This window comes from Bos grunniens, chromosome 21 (assembly GCF_055505025.1).
Source record: "Bos grunniens cultivar Pamir isolate PY7600 chromosome 21, Bosgru_T2T1.0, whole genome shotgun sequence".
In the NCBI taxonomy this organism is placed as follows: Eukaryota; Metazoa; Chordata; class Mammalia; order Artiodactyla; family Bovidae; genus Bos; species Bos grunniens.
The window spans coordinates 39,901,868-39,929,481 of NC_141185.1; the positions used below are offsets into that span (position 1 = coordinate 39,901,868).

Consider the following 27,614-nt stretch of genomic DNA (forward strand, 5'->3'; position numbering starts at 1 on the left):
CGGGGCGCGGCGCGGCGCGGCGGGGCGGGGCGGCGGGCGGGTCCGGTGGCCGTCGAAAGCTGCCCGCCGCGGGGCTGGCGAGGGCCGCGGGCGCGGGGCTCCGGCGGCCGCGGATGGGAGGCGGCACCCGGGCGGGCGAGCGACGCCGCCGCGGCCACCATGGGGAACAAGCAGACCATCTTCACGGAAGAGCAGCTGGACAACTACCAGGTGAGTCCGGCCGCCCCCGGATCCCGAAGCGGCGCCCTTGGTCTCCCTCCCTTCTTTTTCCCGTCGTTTGCCGAGGCCTCCCGGAAACCGATTTACCAGGTTCAGACCTTGCTCTGCCTTCAGCTCGACGCGTGACCTTGGGCCGGTGACTTCTCCAAGCCTCAGTTTCCCCACTCAAGGTATGAGAGAGCTTTCCAGTTAGAAGATTCTCGCAGGCGTGTCTCTTTCTGCTCCCCTTTCCTCTCTCTCATTCAGACTTCTTGCTCTTGGCCCCAGTCTGGACCCAGACCCCTTCCCAACCACTCATCCCAGAGCCCACATTGGCGCTGAGATGGAGTCCTTAAACATGGGCTGGAGGGAGGACTCTCCCACCCCTCAAAACCCGGGAAGCCGCCGAGGAGAGTGACTCTGTCAGCAGAAATGAGCTGGGTTGGAAGTGAAGCGCCTCAGTACCCAAATACGATTCTGGGTTGGGGATGTCTTGTTACCTATTGGGGTCTTTCCCTCTGGCCCCAGCATGGAAATAATTGCACAAGAAGTCAAGCCAGGTACCAGTCTTATATGGTCACCTCTCCGAGCTCCCTTAGGCCCCAGCAACCACCCCTTTAGACCCCTCCTAGGTCCCTCTGCTTCCAGAGTTGGGGAGCTGTCCAGATCATATCCCAGTGCCCTCCCACCTATGTGCAAACTTTTCTGTGGTTGCAGGATGGAGCACAAACTCCTGACTTGCCCAGAACCCTGGCCAGCCTGCTGAGGCTCTTTTGCTGCCCTGCGCACTGCAGCCACAGCAGAGCTATCCTCCTTCTCTGACACACTGGGCTCTTTCCTGCTTCTTTTTTGCACATTCTCTGGGATGCTGCTCCTCAGTCTTCAGATGATCTCGCTTATCCTCCCAGGCCCAACTCTGATGCTTCTTTCCAGGCTCTGCCAGGAGAGGGGCCTAGACAGTATTGTAGCCTATGTGAAGCATGACTGGGGAGATGAACACCAGCAGGGTCTCCATGACTGCCCCTTGCCTTCGTGAACATTTCAGAATCAAGCTTGAAGTATGGGTCCTCTGATGTGGGCACCCCTTTTGCTCCTGGAAGCGCTGGTTGTCAATAACAGTACTTTCTCAGCTCCACGTGAGGTCCTGAGAAGGAGTGGGGGGCGCCACATTGGTGGAATGCCTTCGGTGTACCTAGAGCTGCAATGAATGCTCTCTATGCATCAAGTCATTTGATCATCACTGAGAGCAGGATTATTAGCCCTGTTTTATAGGAGAGTAAACAAAGGCTGAGGAGCCATTCAGTCAGTACCCTGCGCAGTCAAAGTTCACACAAGAATTTGACTTGTGAATTCAAGGCTCAGTCCTTCACTGGGGCCGGGGGCTGTGTGTACTCTTTGTCCTTAAGGCCCTCGCTGTCTGCAGAAACATACCGTCACCTGCAAAGAGGCAGGCGGTGAGTGTGCTCTAGGGGAGCGCCCTAGGGGGCAGTGGGAGGGAGGGAAGGGGAGCTTTGCTTAGAATGGTAGGTCTGGAAATAAGACAGCACGTGCACAGACCCTTGAAAGATCAGTTGGATTTTGCTCATCAGGGCCGGAAGAGGCCTTCCAGGCCCAGGGGACCGCTTGGGTAAAGACCTGCAGGTGGGGCTAAGCAAGCAGGTAGGCCAGGCTCAGAAGAGTCCCCTCATGGGGGTGGGGAACCTGGGTTCCCACTCAGTCCAGCCTGGCATTGAGTTACCCTTCGGAGTCAGGATCAGTGCTGGGTTCTGATCCTTTGCCAGAGGCTGAGCTCGGTGGGAAAAGTGAGAGCTGTGAAACCCGAGAGCCCCGCGTCTCCCTCTCTGAGACTCTCCAACCGGCCAGGGCCAGCCAGGGCCGCTGGGGGTGACCCCGAGTAACAGCCATCCCTCCCCAACTGATCCCCAGCATTTCCTGCCCTCTTCCCCAGTCCTGACCCCCAAAGTTCAGGTGTCTCCCTAGACCACCTCTCTGCCTTCCAGATCCAACCCCCTACCCTGACTCCTCAAACCGCCAAGGGCCCACTGCCTTCCCCAGGACCCTCCACTGCTCCTCCAGCTTGTCTGACACTTTGCTCTGCTGTGGCCCATGTTTTCAGTCAAGAACAAGTCCTGTGACTCAGCCTCTTTGGGGGCTCACCTGGGGACCCCCTCCTCCATCTCCACAGCCGGAAAGGGGCCAAGCCTCTCAGTTTCAGGTGAACTGAAGATGTAATTTCCATCCACACGCTGCTACCACAATCCCTCAGGTTCTTACTCCATTCCCTTCCCTCCTTCTCATTTTCTTTCAGCAGACACAGCATGCATCCCCATTGTAAAGCAAGTTTTTCTTTAAAAAAGAATTCCTGGGCCCAGAGTTGCACTGTACACATATTATCCAACCCTCTACTGCTGTGGGAGGCCCTAGGGAGCTGTCCATCTCTCGGTTGTGCATGCCTGGAGCAGAAATGCAGGGTCAAGGATGTGCTGGATCTTTCTAAAACATGGGTGTGACCCTCTCCTCCCCCTGGAATTCCGCAGTGTCTTGGGATAATAGCATAAGCAGAGTGCAGAGCAGAGCTCACCCCGGCCTAGTCTGGGATCAGCCGGCCTCCAGACTCATTCTTCACCCCTCCCCTAGCACCCCAAGTTCCAGGCACACCGAAGGGCTTCTAGCCAAGCATGGCTTCACCTCTGGCCTTGTTCTCCTGGTGCCCTCCCCTCGCTTCTTCAGCAGCCCGGTATGACCCATCTTTCTGTCCATGCTAGGCCTCACCCTCCTGAGACAGGCTCCCTGATGCCTTCCCCCCAGTCCTTCTTGTGGCCACAGAATGGTTTATACCCAGTTATCAGTGTTTACTCTCCACCCCATTTCCTGTGTGTCCTCCGCTCAAGTACAGAAAAGGCAGTGGAGAACATTGAATGAATGGATGTTTGGACGAATACTTGTTAAAGCATAGCTCTAAGGAAGGGAAGGAACTCCAGCGATTCTGAGGTCCTGGCTTGAAGTCATGGAGGGGCTATAGTTCTGTACACTTTAGTAAGCCACTGTCCTCTGGGTCTCAGTGTCTGCAGCTCTCAAACAGGAATGATACTAGCTCTGCTGTGCTCATAACAAGGGTTTTTGTGGGGATTAGTTGAGCTGTGTGGTGGTCGGCTGGGTGGTGCCCAGGCTTGCACTGGCAGAGCCCTATGGAGAACCCACTCCAGCTGGGACTGGCTGTGGTTTGGCTCGGGACCACTGGCGTAGGTAGACCAGCAGGGAGGCTACCTGGACAAAGTACTCCTGAGTTGAGCTCTGGAACATGGAAAGGATTTGGGTAAGCTGGACAAGGTGGAGAAGGCAGTCCAGATTGGGAGAGCAGCGTGAATAGAGGCTTGGAGGAGGAACTCCAGCCTTAACTGTCCTAACATTTGCACTTCTACTATGAAAGCCCGGCCTGCCCTGCCTTCTGCTGCCAGAGTCATAAGGGCCCAGCTCACCTGAATTACACCCCTCCATCCCTCACTACTACCCTTTGTGACCCTAACCTGAGCTGGAACTCTTCCCTGAAGACCCATCCCTGTGAACTGGCAGGGGCCAAGCAGTGACATTTGTTCTCAGTGGAGTATAAGGAAGAGGTCCTGCAGAGCTAACCCCCTGGGTAGCTGAGCAGATGGAGGTGGGCAGGGTTTTTGTTTTGTCTTCAGGATGAGAGCAGACAGAGCTGTGGGCTCTGAAGGGATGCCTTTGGGACATGGGACACTGGATGGAGTGTCCAAAATGGGGAGGGAAGCCCCATAAACTGTGGCCTGTATCCTGCACCTTAGCTTCTTTGCTTCTCTCACTGCCCCTTTCAGAGAGGCAGTATCCCATTTTACAGACGCAGACACTGAGGTTCCAAAAGGAGACTGATTTGCCTAAGGATCCAAAGCAAGATGAGAAGTTGAATCTGACTATTAACCCTTTTCCGCTGCCAGACTGCTCAGAGCCTTGAGAAGCTTTTAAGGCACCTGCTGTGTTCCTCCTCCATGAGCTGCCTCCCTGGGGTGAGTTCCAGGGAAGTCAGTCAACAGACGGAAGAGCAAAATATAACTCCGTGAGCAGGTTCATGGCAGCTTTAATGGTAATGGTAAAAACCTAGAAATGGCCGTGTCTAAATGTTCAGAAAGAGGAGAAAGGTTAGATGAGGCAGGGCCGATGCCTTCAGTGAGATATTCCCCAGCCAGTGAATTGCTAATGTAACTGCTGTGGAAGGAAGGTTTATGTGGAAAAGTCTGGTCATTCATCCCCTCGTCTGTATTGCGCATGCACCGTGTATCGTATGGGAATACACAGCGGAAGCAGGAGATGGAGAGGTGGGTGTCGGACTGGCCTGGGTGGCCTGCGGCTCTATTTCCTGTCAGCGGGCAGTGGTCAAGAAGCACATATGCCTGAGTTCCAGCCCAGCCCTTGGTCTGTGTGTGCGACTTAGGGCAAGCTCTTCAACTTTGCTGAACTTCAGTTTTCCCATCTACAGAATGGGAAGGCAATGCCTTGCTCCCCGCCCCATGCATGCAAGTGATGAGAATGAAACAAAACTGGACATTCAGAGCGCCTACTGACCAGCCCGTGATAATCACGGACTGGTTGTGGTGTGGTTCTCAGCTGCACGTTGCAGTCACCTGATGACTTTGAAAACTGCTGGTGCCCGGATCCACCCTCAGGGACTCTGTCATAATCTGGGGTCTGTTGGTGGTGATGGGAGAGGACGCAGGGAGTTAAGCAGTCCCCAAGTGATTCTGCTCTAGAGCAGAGGCCCTCACACTTTAGCAAGCATCAGCATCATGAGAAGAAACTTTTCTAAATGCAGATTTCTGGGCCCCACCCTCCCAAAGTTGCTGATTGTAGGTCTGGAGAGAAGCCCAAGAATATAAATTTCCACTAAGTCCCCAGGTGATGGTGATGTTGCTGGTCCAGGAACCACATCTTGAGGACCATTGATGTGGACAGATGGAAGTAGTTGCAGTAAGGGACTAGGGTCATGTGAGAAGCTTTCCCATCTGTTGCCAATAAAACTCACACATCAAGACCCAGATACTTCCTTTCCAACCCAGGGGATTGGAGAGAGGAGAAAAGAGAGGGGAGGGGAGGGGAAGAGAAGATAGGCAGGGGAAGAGAGAGCAGAAGCCGGCCTCTTCCACATTCATCCCTGACACCCCCACCATGCTGATTGGAAGCACTCCAACCCTTCTCGCTGGGCAGCTTCAGGCCGTAGAAGCAGCCGTGGGGCTGAGAGAAGTCTGTACTTGGAAGACCCAGCTGGGCGGCCTTTGCTGCCTGCTTCAGGTTTCTGGGGTCTCCTGAAATATCAGCCCACGTGGTTTCCATCCTGTCTGAGTCTTAGGCCTGTGGGGCAGGGAATTCTCTGCCCACGTAGGGTGCAGAGGGGATACTGCTTCCCTAGCCTGAGCCTCTTCTAGACCCTACAGAGGAGCCATCGCTGAAAGCAAAGCCTTACCTCCCCGGCAGAAGCTCCTGTGTTTCTCAAAAGGGCCAGGCAGCGTGAGGGTCCTTAGTGTAACTCATGCAGAACAGCAAGTGGCTCAGGACAGACTAGTGGGGCCTGGAAATTACCACCAAGCCTCCCTTTTTGGCTCTCCTTCAGGTGCCACTGGAAACCCCAGATGTGCTCCTGTGGGCCTGCTTCCTTGGGTCCTTCTCAACGTGCTGTATAGTTGCCCCTGGGCTCCAGGCCTTACCCGGTGCAAGCCCGGCTGTCTGCACACCTGGGCTGTGGCCATGAGCCCCTCATCAGAGCCAGCTGTGGTCAGCTTGCCCAGGAGGCCCCCCGGCTCTGGGCTCCCTCATGCTCCAACAACAGGCCAAGGCAGAGGAGCCAGACGGCAGGGGATAAGCACAAAAGCCCTTCATGGTTGGGCGTTTTATGAAGTGCTAGATCCTTTTCCCCTCCATACTTCCCACCAGGCCTGGCATAGTAGCGGTCATCACCAGGCTGGCTGAGCTGTGGACGGAGGCGTGACTGGGGGTCAGGTTATCCAGACAAAGACAGAACCCCCAAGAAGAGTTTACAATCTGAGTGACCTCTGGACCGAGTCCTGCCCCCACCCTGAGTCATGCCTACCTGGGGGACCCCATGCCTACCTGGGGAAGCCTCCACCCCAGCCTCCGTCCAGATGCTGCCAGCTCCCCCCTGCCCACCATCCTCCTCCCCCACAGGCCAGCCTCTCCACTGCCTTCTCTAGCCCCATCTGTTCCTGTGGCTACAGATGCAGTTAGATGCTGGGGCTTCCCCAGTCTGTGTGCCTGAAACTCTCAGCCTCTGAGCAGGGGGCTGCTGCCCACGGCCACTCAGGACACACACCACCCACTGCTCGCGGCACCATCCTCGGAGGCTGCCACGTGGATGTTGGCCCTGCAGCTGGGCAGTGCGATGCCCTGTCGGTCCTCACTCCTGTTTGGTCTCCTGAGCGTCTCCCAGCCACTCCCCTCTCCCGCAGGGTATCCCCCAGCCCCTCAAATCAATGGCATCCACCTTGGAACTCTCCATCGGCTCGCCCACCCAAATGCCCTCCCCCATGTGTGCCTCCCAGCCCCGCATGCTGGACACTCAGCTCCCTGGCTCAGGTCAGAAGTTTCAGGAGGCGGTTGGTGGCCCCACGAGACTGCTCCCCTCAATGGGCCCAGGCAGCAGGGCTGGTGGCGGTGCCTGTGCGGCTCTGAGCGAGGAAGGAAGGACCCCAAGGCCCATATAGCCGACTGTATGCGTGTTTTCCTTCCACAGGACTGCACCTTCTTCAATAAGAAGGACATCCTCAAGTAAGTGTGGCTCTTGTTCACCTCTCTAGGGGTAGGGGTGGGGCCGGCCACCCTGGGGGTGGGGGGTGCAGGGTGGTGGGGTGTGCAGGGGCCGCCCAAGCTGGAGATAAGCTTTTCCGCCTCCATCAGCAGCCTAGTGTGGGCTGCTGTATGAACTCAGGAACTGGCCCACATCCTTCTGCCAGGAATCGAACGTCTGCCGAGTGCGTGCCAGGCTCCATGGTGGGTGGTTTCAGGAACATTTTCATTTAATCCTCACTGTGCCCTTGTAACAGGAGAATCCTTTTATCCTCACTTTACAGATGGGGCTGAGCAGCTTGGCTAAAGTCGCCCAGCCAGGGACTGAAGACCTGGCCTCTGACTCTAGGCTGCTCGCTATTTCACTGCCCCCCTGAAACCTATCTGACTAGGAGGTCCCTGTCATTAGACAGGGGTCCCTAAGAGCCCCCACGCTCAGGCTCTGATGTCCTTCCATTCCTGGGAGGTCCAGAAGTCAGGGGCATGGCAGGATGCCCTCACTGCCTTTGAGCTATCCACTGAGAATCTCTTTCCAGGACAGTCCCTTTCTTTGGGGGTGGGGTGGGCCTAGACAGGAGAGATGAAGGTTGTTGGCAGCCTCAGAGCTCCAGGACCAGATGGAGGGCAGGACTCATAGAATGCCAGGAAACCTGGTCCCACAGGCCTTACCGGGCCCCCCTGCCTGGACTGTTAGGTGGCACTAAAAGCCAGCATGGTCTCAGGACCGCTTTCCCTGGAGGTCAATGGGCAGGCTGGGCTCGATCCTGTCTACACTACCCAAGGGAGATGTGGTCTATCATTGCCATGACCATTCTGCCCAGACAGTGTCCCTTGTCCCTTCCTTTGCCCAGGCTGCTTTTCCAGCTTGTACCCTGGGTAGGTGAGGACACCCACTCCTACCACCTCGGAGAGACAGGGTCAGGGGAAAAACCTGCAGCCCTTGGCATCAACAGAAACCTGGGCTCCACTTCGCAGCTCTGGCCTCAGACCAGCGTGGAGCCTTGCTGAGCCTCTGATTCTTTTGTAAAATGGAGGTAATGATACCTCTCCTCATAGCATGGCTGAGAGGAGGAATGCCAGGGTATGTTTTTTGATAACGAAATTTGGTCTGTAGCTTGAATGATGTGTGGGTTGGGGTTCCCATCTGGACAGATGGTCCTCAGAACTGTCACACACAGTGGTCACCCCAGCCCTTCCAGTGGCACCTCTTACCAATGACAGTTCTTGGCACAGATCCTCATTTAAGCCTCACCACATTAATCCTATGTTGCAGGGAGCTCCCACCATCCTCACCCCCACCTCTGTAGATGCCAGGCCCAGGTTGCTTGTCCTGTGAGGCCCACCACCATTTTTGTTCGGGCAACAAAAGCTTGTCCCTAGGCCTTTGCACAGGCTGCCCTGCTGTGTTCCTGCACATCCTTCAGGACCCACTCCAGAGTCATCTGCTCTGTGAGCTCCCAGCTATCTTCCCCCCAAATGCTTTTGCAAGTCTCTTAGCGGGCTCTGTGGGCTCATGGCTCCGGTCCCATTTCCCCCTAGACTTGCAGTCATTCAGGATACAGGCTCCTCATGCCTGGCATTGGGCACGGCACCAGGAAGCACTTGAAGAATGTGTGGATGAAGGATAGGTAGGGTTGGCCAAGGGGAGAACATTCCAGGCTAGGAGCAGTGGGGTCAAGGGCACAGACCTGCTACCTTCCCCATCCACAGGGGTCTCACTGAGAGTAGCAGGGTTGCCGGGGGGAAGAGGGTGGTTGACAGGCCAGGCCAGGAATTGGATTCAACCTGATAGGCTTTTGTGTGGGGACCCTGATCTCTTGGCAGATGATCAGTCCCAGGCAGGTAGGTGGTCTGAGCAGGGGTAGGGGGTCTCCTGGCTCCCTACAGCCCTGGCCCACCCAGCTCTGCATCCTTCTATACCAGCCTCTGTAGTTCAACCCAGGCCCGGGATCCACAAAGTGGGGAAAGGACCCTTTCTGGTAGCTGGACACCCTCGCTGAGTCCCCCGCTGTCTGCTCGTTCTGATTCCTTCCGGCCTCACTTCTGTGTTAGCACTCTTGGGGGACCAGACCTGGTGCTTTTTCTGCAAAGTTTGGTCGAGTAGGGTGGAGGAGTGGTGAAGCCCTGGGAGCAGGACCCCTGTCATCTGGTCCCCACTGTGTGGCACCTGCTGTGTCTCAGTTGCCACCTCTGCGGCGTGGGGATGAGAGTGCCCCCGGCCCTGTTTTTCCATGGGCCCCAGTGGCTGGGAAGGCAGGGGTGACAGCGTCGTTCAGCATAACACAGGCTGCTTAGAGTTTTGTCGCCTACCCGTCCACCCTCAGGAAGGGCGGTAAGGCCAGGCAGCGTGTGGGATTACTTGTCCAGGCGTGGCCACGATGGCTCAATTCCAGTTTCAGTCCCCTGGCTTTTCTTCAGCCTTCTCTCTCAGCCCCGGCAAGAGCCAGTGTGACTGACCACCCCTGCCAGGCGCGTCCTGTCCACGCTGTTCACATCTCAGGTCCAGGTGGGACGACTGAGGGCCCGAGCCCAGAGAGGGCGCGGAGAGGCCCTGGCCGGCAACACCAAGCCAGGCCAGCGGCAGAGCCAGGCCCAGGGCCCTCCAAGCAGCCTGTGTTACGCTGAACTACGCTGTCGCCCTGCCCTCCCAGCCACTGGGGCCCATGGAAAAACAGGGCCGGGGGCACTCTCATCCCCACGCCGCAGAGGTGGCAACTGAGACACAGCAGGTGCCACACAGTGGGGACCAGATCACAGGCGTCCTGCTCCCAGGGCTTCAGGGGCCTTCCAGGGCTGTATCCCCACCCCTACCTGGATGGGTTTCTGGGTGAGCTGCACCCTGAGTAGCGACCAGATGGTGAGGAGGAAACGTGAGCGGCAGGTTCTTCTTTGCAGCTCGGGACCAAGCTCTCTGGCAGCCTCGGGTCAGTGATACCGAGTCTCAGATACCCATTGGGGAATTCTCACCTCCCCCACTCCTCCCTACTCACATACACAACACCCCCTGACTCCAGAGTGGATCCAGTTGCTCCCCGGGGCACAGCTGTTCCACCCCGATGCTGAGCCTGACTGGGCAGCCCCACCTTCAGCCACCTTCTTTGCCTTGGGGGCTCCCCCAGCCTCGTTAGCCTGTGCTCCTGAGCACAGAGACCCAGCTGGCACCTGGGGTGCTTGCCTATGGGTTACTTCATCTTCTGTTGTATTTTCTCAACAATTTAAAAACTCTGCATAATTTATTTTAATTACTTTTAATTTTTACTTCACCTGTGCTATGAGATGATGGTAGAAAATTAGAAAATAAAGCCGATCATGAGAGAACAAAAGATTATCTGCAGTCCTGCCGCCCAGGAACAGCAGCTATTAGCGTTTTGATGTATTTGACCTTTAGGTACATAGTGTGCAGGTAGTTTCCCTTTGTGTGTGTGTTTATTGGAAATTTTGATCAGGTTGTTCTGTAATCTGCTTTAAATTTCTTTTCCTTTTAGGCGACTTGTGAAGATAGATAAGATTTAAAAAATGATCTCACCACCTCTTCAGTTCATTTAGTTGGACATACAGGTTTGCAAAGTTTCACTGTTACAATTAGCACCATAGGGAACATTCTTGGGACACCTTGACGTGTAACCCACACTGCTGGGATTATTTCCTTAGGGTACATTTCTAAGAGATTTCTGGATCAAAAGATGTGGACGTTTTTCAGGCTTTTGATTTTTATTTCTAATCGCTCTCTAGCAGCCATGCCTGAGTCCCCATTTCCCTGCTTCCTCAATCACACTCGCTGTTATGTCTTTCTTGTCTTCTGTCCCCAAATCATTTACTGAATATCCCAAGGGTCTCAAACTTTGTTGCCTGCCTGGGCCAACATGCACTGCAATGAAATGAACCTGTGTACCCTGCTGGGAATGTTTTAGGACCAGGATCTGCAGAAAAGCTCTTCCTAAGCCCCAGCTGGTTGTGACCTTGGGGAAATCAAGCCACAGTGTGATCAGGGAATCAAGGTTTGTCATGTAAGTTTAATTTGTAAGTGTTATCAACTAAATTTTAAAACATTACATGAAAGCTAGTCATGAGTGTGGAGCACCAACCCATCTGTGACTTTGAGAAGAATTCATCTTCTCCTCACTAATTTCAAATGCTGTTTGTCATGGACTAATCTCATTTATACTGTATTTGGGTTGCCTCTTCTATGCCAGTGTCTGTTCCATACGGTTTTATTTATTGTAGCTTTAAGCAGTTTTCATATCCAATGGGGCAAATATCTGCCCAATTACTCTTTTTTCAAGGTCTCCCCACAACTCTTCTACATTTATTCTTCTGAACAGACTTTTGAATCAGGCTGACAAGTTCTCAAATATTTTGCAGATTTCAATTAAGACTGTATTCATTTTATAGGAATATGAAGAGAAGATTGCCATCCTTATAAGCCTTTCCAATCAGGAATGTTATCTAACTCCTTAACGATTTTACATCCTTTGGTAAAGTTCCATGGTTTTCTTTGTACGCATTTCATATTATTTTATGTGTAGTTGTTTTGAGTTTTTTGGGGGATTGTATTGTGAATCAGATCTTTTTTATATAGTATTTTTGCATAGGTGAATACTGATAAGAAAACTATTGCATAGAAGAGCTATTGAGCTCTTTCTCATTCACATAGTTTTTAAACTGGTTATTCTTGGTTTTCCAGCAAATAATAATTTGCCTCCTCCTCTCTAAAGTTTAAGCACACTATTTTATTTTGCTGACTAATTACATTGACTGGCACGCATGGGGGAAATGTTATATAATCATGGTGATCCTGGTGGTGGTGTTTATTTACTAAGTCACATCTGACTCTTTCACGACCCCATGGACTGTAGCCCGCCAGGCTACTGTATCGGATTTCCCAGGCAAGGATACTGGAGTGGGTTGCCATTTCCTTCTCCAGGAGGTCTTCCTGACCCAAGGATTGAACCTGTGTCTCCTGCATTGCAGGTAGATTCTTTACTGCTGAGCCACCAGGGAGGCCCCAGTGGTGATGGTTAGGAACCCCACTTACATGGGAATGTTTACTTTGTCATTTAAGTTTAATGTTGGGTGTTGATTTGAGATAGAGAGTATCCTTTTGTTTATGTTTGACTAAGGATTTTTAAAGGTTTTTTTTTGGTTATGCCACGTGGCTTGTGGGATCTTGGTTCCCTGACCAGGGATTGAACCTGGGCCCTCAGCACTAAAAGCACTGAGTCCTACCTATTGGACTAGCAGGGAAGTCCCAAGGATTTTAATTTTTTTATTGATGAAAATTAATATGTACCTTAAAATACTTTTTATTAATACTCTAAAAAATTGAAGCAGTTCACAAGTATGTGAAGTGGTAAGTGAAAGTTGGCCTCCCTCTTATCACTTTGCTCCTGCCCCACAGGGACCATCCATGTAAACATGTGGTATATGCTCTTCAGATATTTTTCTGTGTCCATACAGTTGTCTCATCATAAATGCAGCCATGAAGTTGATTGAAATATTTGTTTGCTGCCTACTAATGCAATTTGTAGTCACAGATTTCTAAACATTGACCCTGCCTGGCATTCCTGGAATAGGTCCTGCTTGGTCCCAATGTATTATTCTTTCACATGCTGTTGGACCTGATTTACTAATGTTATTTCATAAGACTGTTGCATCTGTATGTGTAAGGGTCATACAGCATTATTAACTTCTTAAAACAAACTGGGAGGCCTTTGCTTTTGTGCCTCACGCTCTGGACCCGTTCAAGTAGCAGAGATATCAAGCATAGGTATCATTTCTACTCCTGGGACTTAGGAGGGGACTGATACATACATCTTGAATTCAGTAGTGCCCTTTATTGGGAGGGTGGGTGATAGGAATGCAGTTCTGAGACAGTTTTGAAGTTTCTTCCACAGTGATTCACCTTTACAAATTCTCCTTGAATTTTCTTAAAAAAAAAAAAAAAAAAATCCAGTATTCCAGTCATGGAATCAGAACAGATCCATGTCCCAGGGCAGCCTTCGCACCCCAGAAGACACCTCCTCAACTCCACCAGTACCTGGAGACCTTCTCCCAAATCCCCCCTTTCCAGGTAGCCCCTGACATGGCAGGCAGTGTGCTAATAGCTATCTGTTGAGGCAAGGTGGTTTTACTAATGCCATCCTTTTTAATCCTCCCAGGCGTGAGGAGGGTAGCACAATCCCCGTCTTAGTGATTCGGAAGTCTGTTCTCCAGGGGGTTAACCTGCTTGCCCAAGGCCGCGCAGCTAATGAGAGGATTAGACAGGGCTCCAGCCTCAGTCTGACTTCACACTCCTGCTGCAGCCACCCCACGTAATTCTGGAGGTGTAAGCCAACCCCCAGAAACACCCCAACAACACATCCCAAATGCCCGGGTCAGATGGGAAATGTGATGGTCCTCTTGAAAGCATATGAAACTAGACACATAAATGGTGATACAGAGCCCTGGTTCCATGTTTGGGGACAGTATAAAATAGGGCCAATTTTTCCTTGATGCCAAAAGTGAGAGCAAAGAAGGTACCCAGCCAGCAATTGGCTATGTAGTACTGTACTGTAGTAACTTTATAATACTTTTCACACAAATAATACATACAGAAAATAAGACATTTTTAATCTTACAGCACCTTGAAAAGTACAGTAGCATGGTACAATAGCTGGCATGCAGGGGCTGGCATCGAGCAAACAGGTAAGAAGAGTCACTGACTGGAGGAGAGAGAGGAGGTGGGAGATGGCAGAGCTGAAGGGTCATCAGCAATAGGAGATGGAGGGCAACCTGCAGCTTCACTCATGCCTGACGTTGATGGCACAGATGCCTTGTTCCTAGCTGATTCAGTTCTATCTACCCTCTTGGAAAACAATCCAGTGATGTCTGAGTAGTAGCTCTTTTTTTCTCATGACACGGAAGCACCGGATCGCGTTCTGAACAGCCGCCGCAACCTTGCTGGACTGTTCTGCATCGGGTCCTGTGCCTCAGCAGCCAACGGTGCCTCCTCAAATAAAGAAAATCCCCTTGCCATTTCCTGAGTCATGAATCTCTCCAGTTCTTCAGTTACTTCTTCCTTTTGTCTCTCTCTATCCTTCCTTTGGGCCTCCCTTCTGTCAGGCCTTCGTTAGTATCAGAATGAGTATTGTCGCAGAGCAAGGAGTTTAGTGAGGTCCATCCTCTTGCAGGCCTCGCTTGACACAGATTCTGCACTCGTGTACTCTATACGGTGCTGTACAGTAAAGGACGCAAACGCACAACCGCTTGTAGGGGACACACACGTGTGACAATACACAGCGGTCTCGTGAACTAACGTAGGTGATTGGACCTGGGAACACACGTTTGTGTCTTTAAAAGTTCGCAACTTGAAGGTTCGTGTGTTGGGGACTTACTGTAGAGCAGTGCACACAGGATTAGCCTAGAGCTGGGCACGGAGTGAGCACTTGCTGAATGGTGGCTGACATCGTGTGTGTGCGCTGGGCAAGCAGTTAGCTGCCCTGATGGAGAGGGCTCTGATGGAGAGGGCTGGGGAGCGGGGCCACAAGAGTTGGGTGGAACCTGACGGGGGACTGGGTGGATGCTGAAGGGCCTGCTAAGGATGGGCCTACGAGTGTGTCACTGGGTCAGGCCGCTTAGAAGAAGACCAACGTTGCTCTGGCTTTGGGGGTAGTGGGGCAGATGGGCCCCAGGAGATATGGGCCCCTTCAATCCAGGCCCCTGCAATCCTGGCCTCACCTTGGGCAGGTTACCTACCACGGCCCCCCAGTCAATGCCCCTGACACTTATCCCCTCGTCTGGCAGCAAACTGAGGGTCCACGCAACATGGAGGCAGGCTTGTGTTCCAGGGAGTCCTCAGCCAGGAGGGAGGATGGGAGGGAGCTGGGGACCCGACCCGTCAGTGGGGAGGGCCAGGCCCAGGGCAGTGGGCTCCATCCCAATAGCTCCCAGCTGGAGAGAGGCTGTGAGTGGCCCAGGCTCAGGGGCTTCCCGGGATGAGAGGGTTTCTGGAAGCTCTTGCAGAGACCCAGCAACCCTCAGGGCCTAGCTTGGGGGCAGTAGCAACCTGGGCCAGGTCTTCAGCAGGTCAGGAGTGGGGAGCAGTGGAAATGGTGTGGGGAGGGGGCGATAAGAGCTTCTGCTCTGGACTTCTGGTCCTGGGTTCCATAGTCGCTGAGACTTCTAGTGTGGCGGTAGACCAGTCACCCTTAACCTCTTCAGGCCTCAGTTTGCTGAGCTGTCAACTGTGGTCACAGTGTATCTGTCCACACAGTCATAGGAGAATAAAAGCGGTGACATGCCTGGCACATAGGCTCTTATGAGAGTCTAAAGAGGGAAAAATAAGGTAGGACTGTAGGCCCTTGAGGGAGGGGGCTGGGCATTGGCAGCAGCAGTGGTGGTGGGAACGCCAGGACCCTATCCGGGTATCAGCACAGGGTCTGGGCAGAACTTGCCTTCCCCACAGATGCCATACCCCATGGGAAGAGGAGATGGTCTCCCCAGGCTCCTGGCCAAAGTGGGTCTCCAGCATGGGAGGTAGGGGGCAGGCAGGGCAGCACTGGGCCTCTGAAGGCCCCCGGGCCTGCGTCCCCTCCAGCCCCTTCTCTGTGCTTCCCCTGCAGGCTCCATGCACGGTTCTATGAGCTGGCCCCCAACCTCGTCCCGATGGACTACAGGAAGAGCCCCATTGTCCACGTGCCCATGAGCCTCATCATCCAGATGCCGGAGCTCCGGGTACACGAGCGGCCGCTGCTGCCAGGCAGAGTGCGGGAGGAGCCAGAGGAGGCTGGGCAGGGGGGCTGGGGGAGTGTGTCGCTCCGGATGGCGGGGCAGCGGAGCCACCTAGACCTGAGTTGAACCCCCCGCCGTGCCTCAGTTTCCTCACCTGCACTCTGAGGACGTGAGTCCCGTGTGTGGGACTCCATCGGGTGCTGTGACTGGTGCTGCCCCTGGTCCGCAGGCGGTTAGCCTGCACTCACCTGCTCACCCCTTTGTTAGGCGGCCCAGCTGCTGTCCTTGGCAGACCTTGTGTGTGTCTGCTTTTGAAGGTAACTTTCTTCCAGCCGCCTCCTTGCCTGGCTGTAGCCTCTCACAGCACAGTCATCCATCGCATCCCCTCTCAGACTTTTAATGTGCACAGGAATCACCTCGAGATCTTGTCAGAATCCCAGTCCAGGTTCAGTAGGTCTGGGTGGGGCCCAAGGATCTGTTTTTCTAACAAGCTTCCAGGTGAGGCTGATGCTGCTGGTCCTCAAACCATTTATATACTTGACCTAAGAGTTTCATTTCCCGAGTTCCTTACTTATTAATATAATACACAGAAAGTGCACTTTCATAGTAAGAAAGCATTTGGGTTTTTAGAGCATGTTGCTGTGGGTCTTTGCAAATAGCCCCTCTCCAGGTCTCATATGTGTGACTCTGGGGTCAGGGTATGCAGTTGGGGTCCACATGGCATCCACTTGGGGGCTGTATCGGGCTATGACTTAAGTCCTGAGGGATAGTAGGTCACAGGCTCAGCCCTGGACAAGCAGCCAGCCTGGTCTAGAGCGGGGGCTTGAGCCCAGGCTCAGAGGATCATTTGAGGGTAGGAGGCACTTGGGAGGAACCATGGGGTTGTCTCTAGTCCCCTCTGCTGGACTGGGCACAGAGTGGAGTGGCCCAGTGCTGGCCCAGCTGCGGGTAGAGGACTCCAGGAGAGATGGGCCCTGAGTGAGCTGGGATCAGAGGAGGGAATTGCTGGTATAATTTCTCACCTCCCTGTGGGCTGGCCTAGGAAAATTCATAGGAGTTGGGTGACTGCTGGCCTGGGATCTGAGTGATTCTCTGATCCTGGCCCAGTTATCCAACCCCCGGAGCCCCACTGCTGCCTCCCATGATCTTGGTCTGAGCTGAGAGCTGTAGTAGTAGGGAACAACCTTTATAGTCTCTTCCAAATTAGTCACTAAAGGGATATTGCCTCTAAGCTTAAATCACACATAATGGCCCATCTCTGGGAACCCTGCCTCCCAGGTAGTGAGCATTAAGCTAAAATATCTGTGTTTAGCTCACAGGTAACATCCTGACCAGGCCCACCTGTGAATGACTGCAGGGAGGAAGGAATTAACGCCTCCTCTCTGGACTTCCCTGGTGGCTTAGACGGTAAAGCGTCTGCCTACAATGCGGGAGACCTGGATTTGATCCCTGGGTTGGGAAGATCCCCTGGAGAAGGAAATGGCAACCCACTCCAGTACTCTTGCTTGGAAAATCCCATGGACGGAGGAGCCTGGTAGGCTACAGTCCACAGGGTTGCAGAGAGTCGGACACGACTGAGCAACTTCATTTCACTCACTCTGGAGGCTGATGGGAACCAGGAAATGTTTCACTTTACTCCCGCTTTAGTGTGGAAGTAGCCTGAATTCTAACTCGGGCAAGATGGTTCTTTGGGATACAAGTCCACCATCTTCTCAGTTTGCTGCTTTTATGAATAAAGTTGCTAGCCCTTGCCCCAGCAACTTGTCTGTTGATACACTGGCCTTTTGTGCTGTGATCAGTATGAGTCTGGATTCGGGAACATTGTCTTCTCTTGCATGTCAAGGCAGGAGCCTCCATGTACTCCCTGGGTAATGGGACTAAGCCCTGCTCCTGCTGGAAGAGGCGATGCCTCCAGTGGGCACACTGGGCTCTGCTGAGCTCCCCCTGCTCATCCAAACAATATAACAGAACGTGACACCTGTAGAGCTCTCACTAGTGCTGGGCCTTGTTGCTGCTGTTGTTCAGTTGCCTAGTCGTGTGTGACTCACTGTGATGCCATGGACTGCAGCATGCCAGGCCTCCCTGTCCCTCACCATCTCCCAGAGTTTGCCCAAGTTCATGTTCATTGCATCGGTGATGCTGTCCAGCCATCTCATCCTCTGACACCCTCTTCTCTTTCTGCCCTCAATCTTTCCCAGCATCAGGGATGTTTCTAATGAGTCATCTGTTTGCATCAGATGACCGAAATACTGGAGCTTCAGCACCAGTCCTTCCAGTGAATATTCAGGATTGATCTCCCTTGATTGACTGCTTTTATCTCCTTGCTTTCCAGGGGACTTTCAGGAGTCTTCTCCAGCACCACAGTTCAAAGGCATCAATTCTTTGGCATTTTGCCTTCATTACGGTCCAGCTCTCACAACAGTACAACTGGGAAGACCATAGCCTTGACTATCCAGACCTTTGTTGGCAGAGTAATGTCTCTGCTTTTCAACACCCTGTCTAGCTTTGTCATTGCTTTCCTGCCAAGAAGCAGCTGTCTTCTGATTTCATGGCTGCAGTCACCATCTGCAGTTATTTTGAAACCCAAGAAGAGGAAATCTGTCACTGATTCCACCTTTCCCCCTTCTATTTGCCGTGCAGCATTGGGGCCAGATGCCATATCTTAGTTTTTTTCATATTTAGCCTTTCACTCTCCTCCTTCACCCTCATCAAGAGGCCCTTTAGTTCCTCTTTGCTTTGTGCCATTATAGCGGTATCATCTGCCTATCTGAGGTTGTTTTTGTTTCTTCCGCCTGTCTTGATTCCAGCCTGTAAACTCATCCAGCCTGGCATTTCTCATGATGTGCCGGACCTTGTACCAACACCTTATTTTTAACTCATTTAACCCTCTCGCAACCCAATTAAGTAGGTGTGATTATTATTCCCATTTTACAGATGGGGAAACTGAGGCCCAGAGGGGTTAGGTCACAGAGGCATAACAGATGGGCTCCAGGGTCCTGCCAGTGAACCTGCACCCATGGTGACTACTGTGGTTGTTTTCTTCAGGAGAATCCCTTCAAGGAAAGGATCGTGGAAGCTTTCTCTGAAGATGGTGAGGGGAACCTCACCTTCAATGACTTTGTTGACATGTTTTCTGTGCTCTGTGAGTCAGCTCCCCGCGAGCTCAAGGCCAGCTACGCCTTCAAGATCTACGGTAACCCGGGCCTGGAGCAGGGGCTGTGACGCTGTGTGTGGTGGGGTTCCATAGGCCAGCTGGTTGTTGCTGGTTCCCACCCTGGGGACACTGGGGCACCAAGAACACTTTGAAGAGTGCTTGTCCAGTGCGGTGGCCAGAGGGGACAACTCGTACACGAGCGATACCCGTAGGGTCCTGAGATCAGAGGAGGGAGAGTGGGCAGTTAGCCTGAGGTGAGTTCACACGTGCTGACCTCTCAGCAGGGCCTGGAGTTCGTTCACAGGAGAATGCGGGCAGGCACACCCAGGAGAGGGAGCAGCCTATGAAGAGCTCAGGGAAGCACACAGCACAGGGCTTGGGGAGCTGACGGGGAGACGACCGTGGTGGGATGAGCACAGTGGAAGTCTGGAGAGGTCATTGTGACTGGCCTTCTGAGGAGCCAGCCAAGGAGCTTGGGGGTCACTGTGGGGCTTCAGGTGAGGCCAGGCAGCCCTGTGTTCTCGAAAGATCTCTTAGCATCCTGGAGGTGTGAATTGGAAGAGCTAGACTGGCAGAGGCTAGGGTTCTGGAGAGGAGGCCTCTGCAAGTGGTGAGGCTGGGCTGAGAGGTAGGCTCCTTGGTCCTCAGACCCTGACTCCAGCAACTGCTGAAAGAGATAGGGTGACCTCATTTCACCCCAGCCCAGCTCAGCCCAGGACCCATTGTCCTAGTGGCCACCAGAGGGCGCCAAGCACCCACGAAGCCCTTGGTTTCTGCTCCAGAGGACTGGGACTGGGGTCAAACCCTCAGACAGTGCTCAGATGGGAACTCTGAGGCCCAAGGAGGGGTTGGAACTCGTCCTGGAAAAGAGAACCCACGGACAAACCTCCTGTCCCCCGCATCTTTGATCAGCCAGGAGATCCCAAGGCAGTGGGGTCCACTGGGCTGTTTTTTCATTTTCTAGTTTTCCTGTTTATTTCAGGGAACTTTCGTCTACATACATCTCTGCACCCACATTGTATTTGCACAGCAGAGGCATGGTATCCACCTTGTCTACTCTCCACAAACTACACCCACAAGCTTCAAGGAAAAAACTTAACAGATTCCACCCATCGTCCCCTTAATGCTGGACCCCAGGACATTGCTCCTGGGAAAGGCTATCGTCTGCCAGAGAGGGGAAGTGCAGGGCACACAGCCAGGCAGACATGGGAACAGGTGAAGGGAGAACCAGGGCTCCCCAACTGCCCTGGATGGGAGTGTGGAATGGAGAAAGGCAACTGGGACCTGGGGTTTGGTGCTGGGGGGACCTGGGGCCTGACCTCTAGCAAGGATCACCCCCTCCCTTGACCTTAGTTTCCTCATATAGAATGGGCAGGGGGTTCCCCTTCTTGCCAACCCTACAGAGAGGCACCACCAGAGGGCAGAGAAGTATCCTTTCTTGTGCCTGCCCCAGGGCCCCTTCATAGGCCAGTGTGGGGATGTGCCATGGAGGGTGCCCAGACAAGAGCTTGGGCTCTGGGGTCCAACACTGAGCGGGGATGTGACCTCAAGTGATTTGTCCTTTCCGAGCCTGTTTCTTCATCTGTATCATGGGGGTTCCAATTGTACCCACTGAAAAGGCTTGTGGTGAAAATTAAATGAGATGGAGCCTGAAGTGCTTACATGAGCATTGTGCTCTTCATCACTAGCACTGATGGTAGGGTTTGGCCAGTTGGCAAGAGGAGCCCTTATGTCTAGGAAGCGCTGCCCCCTACCCTGGCCTCGGCCGCCAACCAACCAGGAGGAGGCGTTTGAGCTAAAACTTGATGGAGTCTGCTACACAGATACATGGGAAGTGCCCTCCAGGTAGAAGAAACAGCACAGGTGAAGAAAGAGTTGATAGTTGGGTTGCAAAGCAGTCAGAAGGGTGTTCACGTTCCCTCTATGAGCCTGCGTGGCTCGGTCCTCTGGACATGTTGCTGGGCTGTGGGTAGCAGTAGTGCCTTTTGCCAAGGATTAGAATCAAATTGTTCCCTGCTCTTTGAAGCCAGGCGTGGGGCTTTTCTCTGAGGGCCTTCTGAGTCTCCTGACCTCCTTGTCTGGCTAGAGGCCAGAGGCAACATGGTGCAGTTTAGAAAATGTGGGTCTTAGCATCAACCAGGCCCTGGTCAGCATCCCAGCTTCCCCTCCAAGCAGACGTCTGACCTTGATTCAGTCACTTGGCCTGTCTGGGCCTTGGTTTCTTTAGCTCTAGAGAGAACACGAAGTCCACTGTGGGGCAAAGCTAGGAGGGCCATTTGGCCTGGGTCTCATGTTCCCAGGAAGCCTCAGATTTGGACATTCCAAGTGTCTCAGGCTAAGTCTGTGCTTGCCGTCATGCTGGGGGTTTGTGCAGATGGTGAATGTGGGTTTGTTGAACGTGGTGTCCAGAGGTGCCTTGTGGGTGAGTCCCCCTTGGTCCCGGTCGGCTGAAGACCAGGATCCAGCATCCCCAGAGGGTGCATGGGGAGGTGTCTGGTGTGAGAGTGGAGATAAACCCACCCGCTCCCTGCAGACTTCAACACAGACAACTTCATCTGCAAGGAGGACCTGCAGCTGACGCTGGCCCGGCTCACCAAGTCGGAGCTGGACGAGGACGAAGTGGTACTGGTGTGTGACAAGGTCATCGAGGAGGCCGATCTCGACGGTGACGGCAAGCTGGGCTTTGCAGACTTTGAGGACATGATTGCCAAGGCCCCGGACTTCCTCAGGTGCGGCTCCAAGGGGCTGGCTTGGGTGGGGTGGGCCTTAATAGGGGCCGCAGCTGGAAGACCCCACGAGGCTAAGGGCCCTCGATGCTCCTAGAGCGGTGGTGCCGCAGGCCCCGTGCGGCCCAGGAGGCAGGCCAGGCTCCAGGCCCGGCTGCCCTCAGCGTGTGCCTGGTGAGCCCACTGTCCCCAGCAGGGCCAGACTCTCGGGGGAAGGGTAAGACCTGGGGGCCCTTTGGTTGGGTGGGGTTGGACACGAAGGCACGGCTGGCCCTCCAGGCCTTCACGTGGATTATTCATGAACTCTGCGTCCTCCTGGAGGGACTGTCCAGGGTTGGACATGGGGCCTGGTTGGCTTTCTGCAAGGACCTTTACCCACCCAGTCCAGAGCTGCTCACCCCCTCTTGGTCTTTCCTTCTTTCCAGCACTTTCCACATCCGGATCTGAGGACAGTGACCAGAAGCCGACCATCCGGCCCGGTCCCCGCACGAGTGTGACCTCCAAGCTCCCCAGGAGCGGAGCCGTGGCCTCTGGGGTTTACACCCACGAACACTTCTTTGGCCCTTTCAGCAAAAAAAAAAGAAAAAAACCTTAACCAGGGAAGGGGGGATGTGAGGAGCACGGCCCTTCCTAGTCCCCCTGTGGGCCCTCCCCAGGCCCTCCCTCTGTTCCCCCACCTTCCCTACTCCCATCAGAAATGGCCCCAGTGGGAGGGGGAAGGAGGAACCCCTAACAGGGCTGGGGTACAGACTTGTCCAAGTGCTGGGCAGGCACCCGGCTTGCCCAGGGCAAATGGAAAAACAGAGGACAAGGTTTAACAAGCTATGCAATCTTTCTCTAGAGCCCACAGCTGGGCTGCACCCCGGGCCCGCCTGTTTCTTCTCCCCAGCCCTTCCCAGTGTGAAGCTGTGGGAACCATGGGTGCAAGGACTCGGCCCCTGTCCCGGTCCGGAGCACCACCCCATCCGCCCTCCCCAACGACGTGGAATCCTCAGTGGTGTGTGCTGTCCACAGATTTGTGAACTCCTGATAGTAAAACACTTTCATGTTCTCTGTGTCTGCCGAGGTTAGGAAAGGTTTGTTGATCCCTTTTCTCCTTGAAATCTCCCCATGAGCACCTCACCTCTTGAGGTTAAGTGCTGCCTTCCCAGCTTCGGCACCAACTTTATTTCAGTACTTGTGTCCTTGGGAGGAGACATATCTGTGCCCCAGATCCTAGGGAGCTCCGCGAAGAGCCGATGTTGGGTGAAAAATCATCTCCACGTCCCTCATAGTGAGAACCATTCCAGTGAACATTTGTATCAGGCATGGGCCTAGGTCCATGGTGACCAGTTATATAGGGATGGCCGGTGGGCGCCCACTGGCTGGCTCCAGAAACCGCCCAGCAGTGCCCAGGCTGAGCCCAGGCAGCCAGCCAGGTTTGGGCCTGTGTTAGGAGGGGTCTGAGAGCCACCCCTAAAGGCCATCACTGGCTGGAGGCAGAGCATAGATGAGGGCGACCTGGTCATATAGGGAGGCCAGCAAGCACCCACTGGCTGACTCCAGAAACTGCCCAGCAGTGCCCAGGCTGACTGACTGTGCAGCCTCAGGCAGGTTGCTGCTCCTCTCTGGGTCTCTGTCCCTCCCTGCCCCCCACCCCGCCCACTCATCTGCAGCAAAAGGGTCAGATCAGGGTCTGCTTAGCTTGCATTATGAGGCCTGCATAAAGGTGGGGGTGGAGAGGGGCAGAGGGGATGGCCCCCAGGAGCTCAGCTGCCCCAGGGTCAGAACCATCCCCTCTGAGGTGGCACTCTACTGCTACTTCCCACCCTATGCTCTCTGCTAGGGCCACAGTGAGGGGGACTGGTTTTGGTCTCTGGAGCAACTGTATGACATCACTCAGCTAAGAAAATGCCAGCCATGCCACAGGGCCTGTCCCATGCTCAGTAAGTGTTCAGTGGTGGGAGGCCAGCTCCATCAATCGTCCAGGACCCCCCCAGCCTGCTCATCTTGGAAGCAGGGGGTGCTCACCCCTGCCTTTGGCTGGTCCCCCCTCCTCTCAGGCTGTGACTTCCTCTGGATGGGTGGGAGGCCCTGGGGTGGGGAGTGGGACTCAGTCCTGAGCAGCAGGAGACTGGAAGGTCCCCTCCCACCCTGTCGCTGGTGGGCACCTAGGCTGTCTTGGAGCCTGGTTTCAGAGCAGGCTGGTTGGGTTTGAGGGTCCAAGGGGTGCCTTCAAGCAAGCTGAGAGCTTCCCAATAACCTCTGGTGTGGCCCCAGGCCCAGGAAACCCGCTGGTGGGCTGCTGGAAGCCAGACCTCCTCAGGGTTTGTGCTTCTTGTCTGTGAAGAAGATCCTCCGGAGCTTGTCAGGCTGCAAGGAAGGACAGGATGCTGGTGCCTGGGTCCCGGGACAGGGCAGGGAGACCCAGGCTCAGAGGGTCCCTCTACAGGGACTGGGAGCTGAGGCCAAGGCCAGAGAAAGACCAGGTTGGAATGCAGATGGCTAGTTGCTCCACAGCCCCTCACAGTGCCAGAAACTCCAGCCCTCTGGTTTGGATGAAGGACTTCTCTCTCGCCCCCCTTCCCTCACTGGGTCTCCGGGGGTCCCCACCCCAGCCCTCTCTGCCTCAGCCACGCCCTAGGTAGGATGGGGGGGTGGGGTGTATGTGGTGCCTTCAGTACCCAGAAGGACTTTGCAGCTGGAGGAGGAGCAGATGGGGGATGTAGCTTATGTAGTTCTTAGAAGGACTGTCCACAGGCAGGATCTGTGGTCCTGGGAGTCAGGATCTCAGAGGCTTGAACCAGGGGAGTTCCCTGTCCTGGGGTGTGTGGGTACAACCCTGCCGCAAGGGGGGAGCTGGCAGAGCTTCTGGTGAAGGCCTTTCATCTGCGAGCTCAGGGTCTTACTGTTCAGGCCGGGAGAGGAGGTCTGCATATGCTGGAGATCTGAGGCTGCCACCTCGGGGAGGGGGTCACCTGGCTCATGGGCTCCAGGTACAGGCAAGCACACTGGGGTGAACCCTCAGCAGGGCTCCTCTGCCTCCCTGGGAACTCTGACCCCCTCCCTCCATCCTGGTCTTTGCTTCCCCCTTTCTCCTTTCTTAGAAACCCCCAGGAATAACAGTTATCCTTTGACAGCTGTCTCTGGGCTGTATCCTGAGCACATGGGGATGGCTAGTATCATCTCCTGGGCAGCCACCCCTGGACACAGCACAGGACCAGCCCATTTTACAGATGAGGAAATGCAGCCAGATACTGGGTAGATGCTAAATAAGAGTACAGGATGCCCAGCTAAGTTTGAACTTCAGATAAATAAGGAATAATAGCAGTACTGGTAACTATGCTAAAAAAACATTACTCATTGTTTATCTGAAATTCAGATTAACTGGGTGTGTTGTATTTTATCTTGCTGAATCTGGTGATCTTAGTTGCATGGGAAACTATTTTGCCCAAAGCCACATGGGTAGGGAGTGCCTGAGTCATGAAAAGGGACAAGGCAAGTCAAACCTGGAGCCAGGGTCCTTGTCCACCTCTCTGAGGCTCTGAGACCCCTGCAGTGGCAGGAGTTCTGCCCCAGAGAAAGACTTCAGAAGGGCCTGAAAGTTCCCATCTTATATCCAAATCTAACCTCTTCCTCTCCCACCTTCTCCAAGCAGAAGTCGGAGCTGGGAAGTTCTGGGTGTGGTGCTGACCTGACCCACCCGTGTTTGAGGGCCACAGGTTCCCTCCTTCACCAGTAGCTCTCTGCTGGTTGGTAGCCACCCCGCCCCACTCTGGAGCCCACCTTGTGTGTCCGTCCGGCCTCCTTGCTCCTGGCTGCTTGGATTTGTGTGTCTGTCCAGCCTCCTTGCTCCTGGCTGCTTGCTCCTGGGATTTGTTCATAGGTGTGTCTGGGCTCTGGGAGCTCCGGGACCTCCGAGATCCTCTCATAACCACTGTCTGTGAACCCCGAAATCTTGCTGTATGTAGGGCCCATCCCAGGATAGGGGGTCCTGGCCGGGCTCCCCCAGCAGACTGCAATCTGCTCATGGGCACTGCCATCTTCTCGGCGTGGCACATCCCTGGTGTCCTCGGGGACGTCTTCTGTCCAGATGGACTCGTAGGTGTCTGCACAACTGCTCTGGAAGCAGGGCTGGGCCCCACGGCTCAGTTTTGGAGACCCCTGGCTCCAGGTAGCCCCTGAGGATCCCGAGGCCTCCGAGCTGGACGGCAGGAGGAGGCCCCAAGAAATGGGAGACACCCTAGGGCCCTGGTCTGGGCTCACGCCAGAGAGGGCAGGTCCTGGGCCATCAGGCTTGTTCTGGCTTCCGTCTGACAGTCTTCTCTGGGCCTCCTTGCCTGGAGAACAGGCCTGGCTGCCACCTGGAACTGGCCCCTGCCAGCCAGATGTATCTGTGCCCAGGCCTAGCCGGGCCTGGTTCATCTTTCTCAGGTCTGCATAGATGATGTTGTTGGAGCCTCCAAAAGAGCTGCTCAGAAGGGAACCTCTCCTTTCTGGGAGCGGGGGCACCTTGACAGGAGCCTAGAGAGAGGAACAGAACTTCTGAAAGGTTACCCTGCCACCAGGCTGCCCTCAGCTAAAATGAAGCTTTCTCAGAGAAGCTAAGGCCCCTGGCCTTGGACTCATTTACCTGACCATTACGTGCAGGGGTTGGTGGACATTTGGGGTCCCTGCCAGCTTCATATTCTAGGACTCCTGAGTATGGTCCTTACATTGGCATTCAAGGTCAGAGGTCGTGAGCTCTATCTCCCACCGGAGATCATTCTGTTCTGCTCCTCTCCCCTCTGCCCCTCAGAGAGACCCCTGCATTCACCCACTCACTACTCCCTTCACCTTCAGAATAGGCCACGCTCAAGTCCATCAATTGTGTATTTATTCAACAAATATTTAGTAAGAACTGTGTAGATACTGTCCCAGGTGTCAAGGGCTCCATAATGAGCAAGACCACCTCTTGGGAATTTACATTCTAACCTGGAGATGGGCAACATACTACTCTGTTTTTGTTTAATGTGGTTGATGTAATACATGATATAATAGCATGCATGCTCAGTCACTCAGTTGTGTCCGACTCTCTGCAACCCTGTGGACTGTAGTCCACCAGGCTCCTCTGCCTATCAGGTTTTTCCAGCAAGAATACTGGAGTGGGCTGCCATATCCTTCTCCAGAGGATCTTCCTGTCCCAGGGATCAAACCGGCATCTCTTGCGTCTCCTGCATCGGCAGGTGGATACTTTACCAGTGTGCCACCTGGGAAGCAACCCCATATTATAGTGTATCACAAGATAATATACTGTCAGCTCAGGATCAGTACTGTGAAGAAGAACAAAGCTGAGGAAAGGGATCGGGACAATGGCAGGTGGGAGAGGGGATATTTTCCATAGCTTAGGCGGCCCTTTCTGCGGAGAGGGCATTTAAGCAGAGAATGGCATGCAGCGAGAGTAGCAGCCATGTGGGTGTCTGGTGGGAAGAGTATTCCAGGCAGTGGGTCAGCAAGTGCAAAGGCCCTGAGGTGGGAACAAGGCTGGTGTGTTTAAGGAAGATCCAGAAAATTGAAGAAGGAGGAGAGGGAGCAAGGGCACCTGAAAAGGCTCTTGTGAACCCTGGTGAAGCTTTCAGATTTTAAACAAGAGGAGAAGCCCTTGATATTCTGTGATCTGATATACATTAAAAAAAGAAGTCTCTATGAGTCCCTCCTGCAAAGATGCTAGGGACAATAAAGTACTGACTCACAGGCACTCCACTCTATAGTTTACAAAGGGATTCTTTCAGACATTGTACATCCGTTTCCTCATTCAAGCCTCAGTGGAATCTCAGGATTGGTAAACTGAGACTTAGAGAGCTTATGTGACTTGACCAAAGTCACTCAGCCAGAAAGGCCAAGCCAAGGTTTGAACCAAATCCAGCTAGCAGAGGCAGGCATGGGTGAACCACTGGGTAACTCCAAACTGCGCCACTTCTCTCCCAGAGGGCCTGGCAGTCAGCCTCCTCAGCCTGAGGGGCTGGCTGCGGTGGCCGCTCCAGGCCTGACTGTGG

At 54.0% G+C, this 27,614-nt stretch overlaps 2 protein-coding genes across 27 annotated transcripts in view; one reads left to right on the top strand and one right to left on the bottom strand.

The window, feature by feature from the left end:
- CIB2 (calcium and integrin binding family member 2) lies at window positions 1–22,657 on the top strand. Of its 25 annotated transcripts, XM_086364068.1 has the most exons (9): window positions 7–210; window positions 466–485; window positions 727–739; window positions 1,788–1,807; window positions 6,959–6,993; window positions 15,612–15,723; window positions 18,766–18,913; window positions 21,408–21,603; window positions 22,026–22,657. In XM_086364068.1, exons 1-9 carry the CDS (start codon window positions 114–116, stop codon window positions 22,045–22,047), a joined length of 663 nt encoding a protein of 220 aa, XP_086220194.1. In that variant the 5' UTR covers window positions 7–113; the 3' UTR covers window positions 22,048–22,657. The 25 variants fall into 25 exon arrangements, 23 of the variants coding, with proteins under 23 accessions (XP_086220173.1, XP_086220171.1, XP_086220194.1 ...); XM_086364064.1 differs by lacking the exons at window positions 466–485; window positions 727–739; window positions 1,788–1,807 and adding exons at window positions 10,497–10,569; window positions 10,923–11,018 and having other exon boundaries at window positions 89–210; XM_086364065.1 differs by lacking the exons at window positions 7–210; window positions 466–485; window positions 727–739; window positions 1,788–1,807 and adding exons at window positions 4,035–4,223; window positions 10,497–10,569; window positions 10,923–11,018.
- SH2D7 (SH2 domain containing 7) overlaps window positions 22,315–27,614 on the bottom strand; it is a 10,916-nt gene continuing 5,616 nt past the window's right edge. Inside the window, exons 5-6 of one of the 2 annotated variants that reach the window (XM_086364044.1) lie at window positions 25,366–26,103; window positions 22,315–23,952 (exon numbers count right to left, since the gene is read on the bottom strand). In XM_086364044.1, the coding sequence (XP_086220170.1) occupies window positions 23,902–23,952; window positions 25,366–26,103 (789 nt within the window). In that variant the 3' untranslated portion in view covers window positions 22,315–23,901. Of the gene's footprint in view, window positions 23,953–25,175; window positions 26,104–27,614 lie in introns of those variants that run through there. The other variant, XM_086364043.1, reaches the window with a different exon arrangement.

Coding starts and splice junctions, on each gene's coding strand:
- CIB2 (XM_086364049.1), top strand. CDS start 5,380: ATGCTGATTGGAAGCACTCCAACCCTTCTCGCTGGGCAGCTTCAGGCC. Junction 5,503..6,958: donor GCCTTTGCTGCCTGCTTCAG/GTTTCTGGGGTC, acceptor TTCCTTCCACAG/GACTGCACCTTCTTCAATAA. Junction 15,754..18,765: donor GGCCGCTGCTGCCAGGCAGA/GTGCGGGAGGAG, acceptor TGTTTTCTTCAG/GAGAATCCCTTCAAGGAAAG.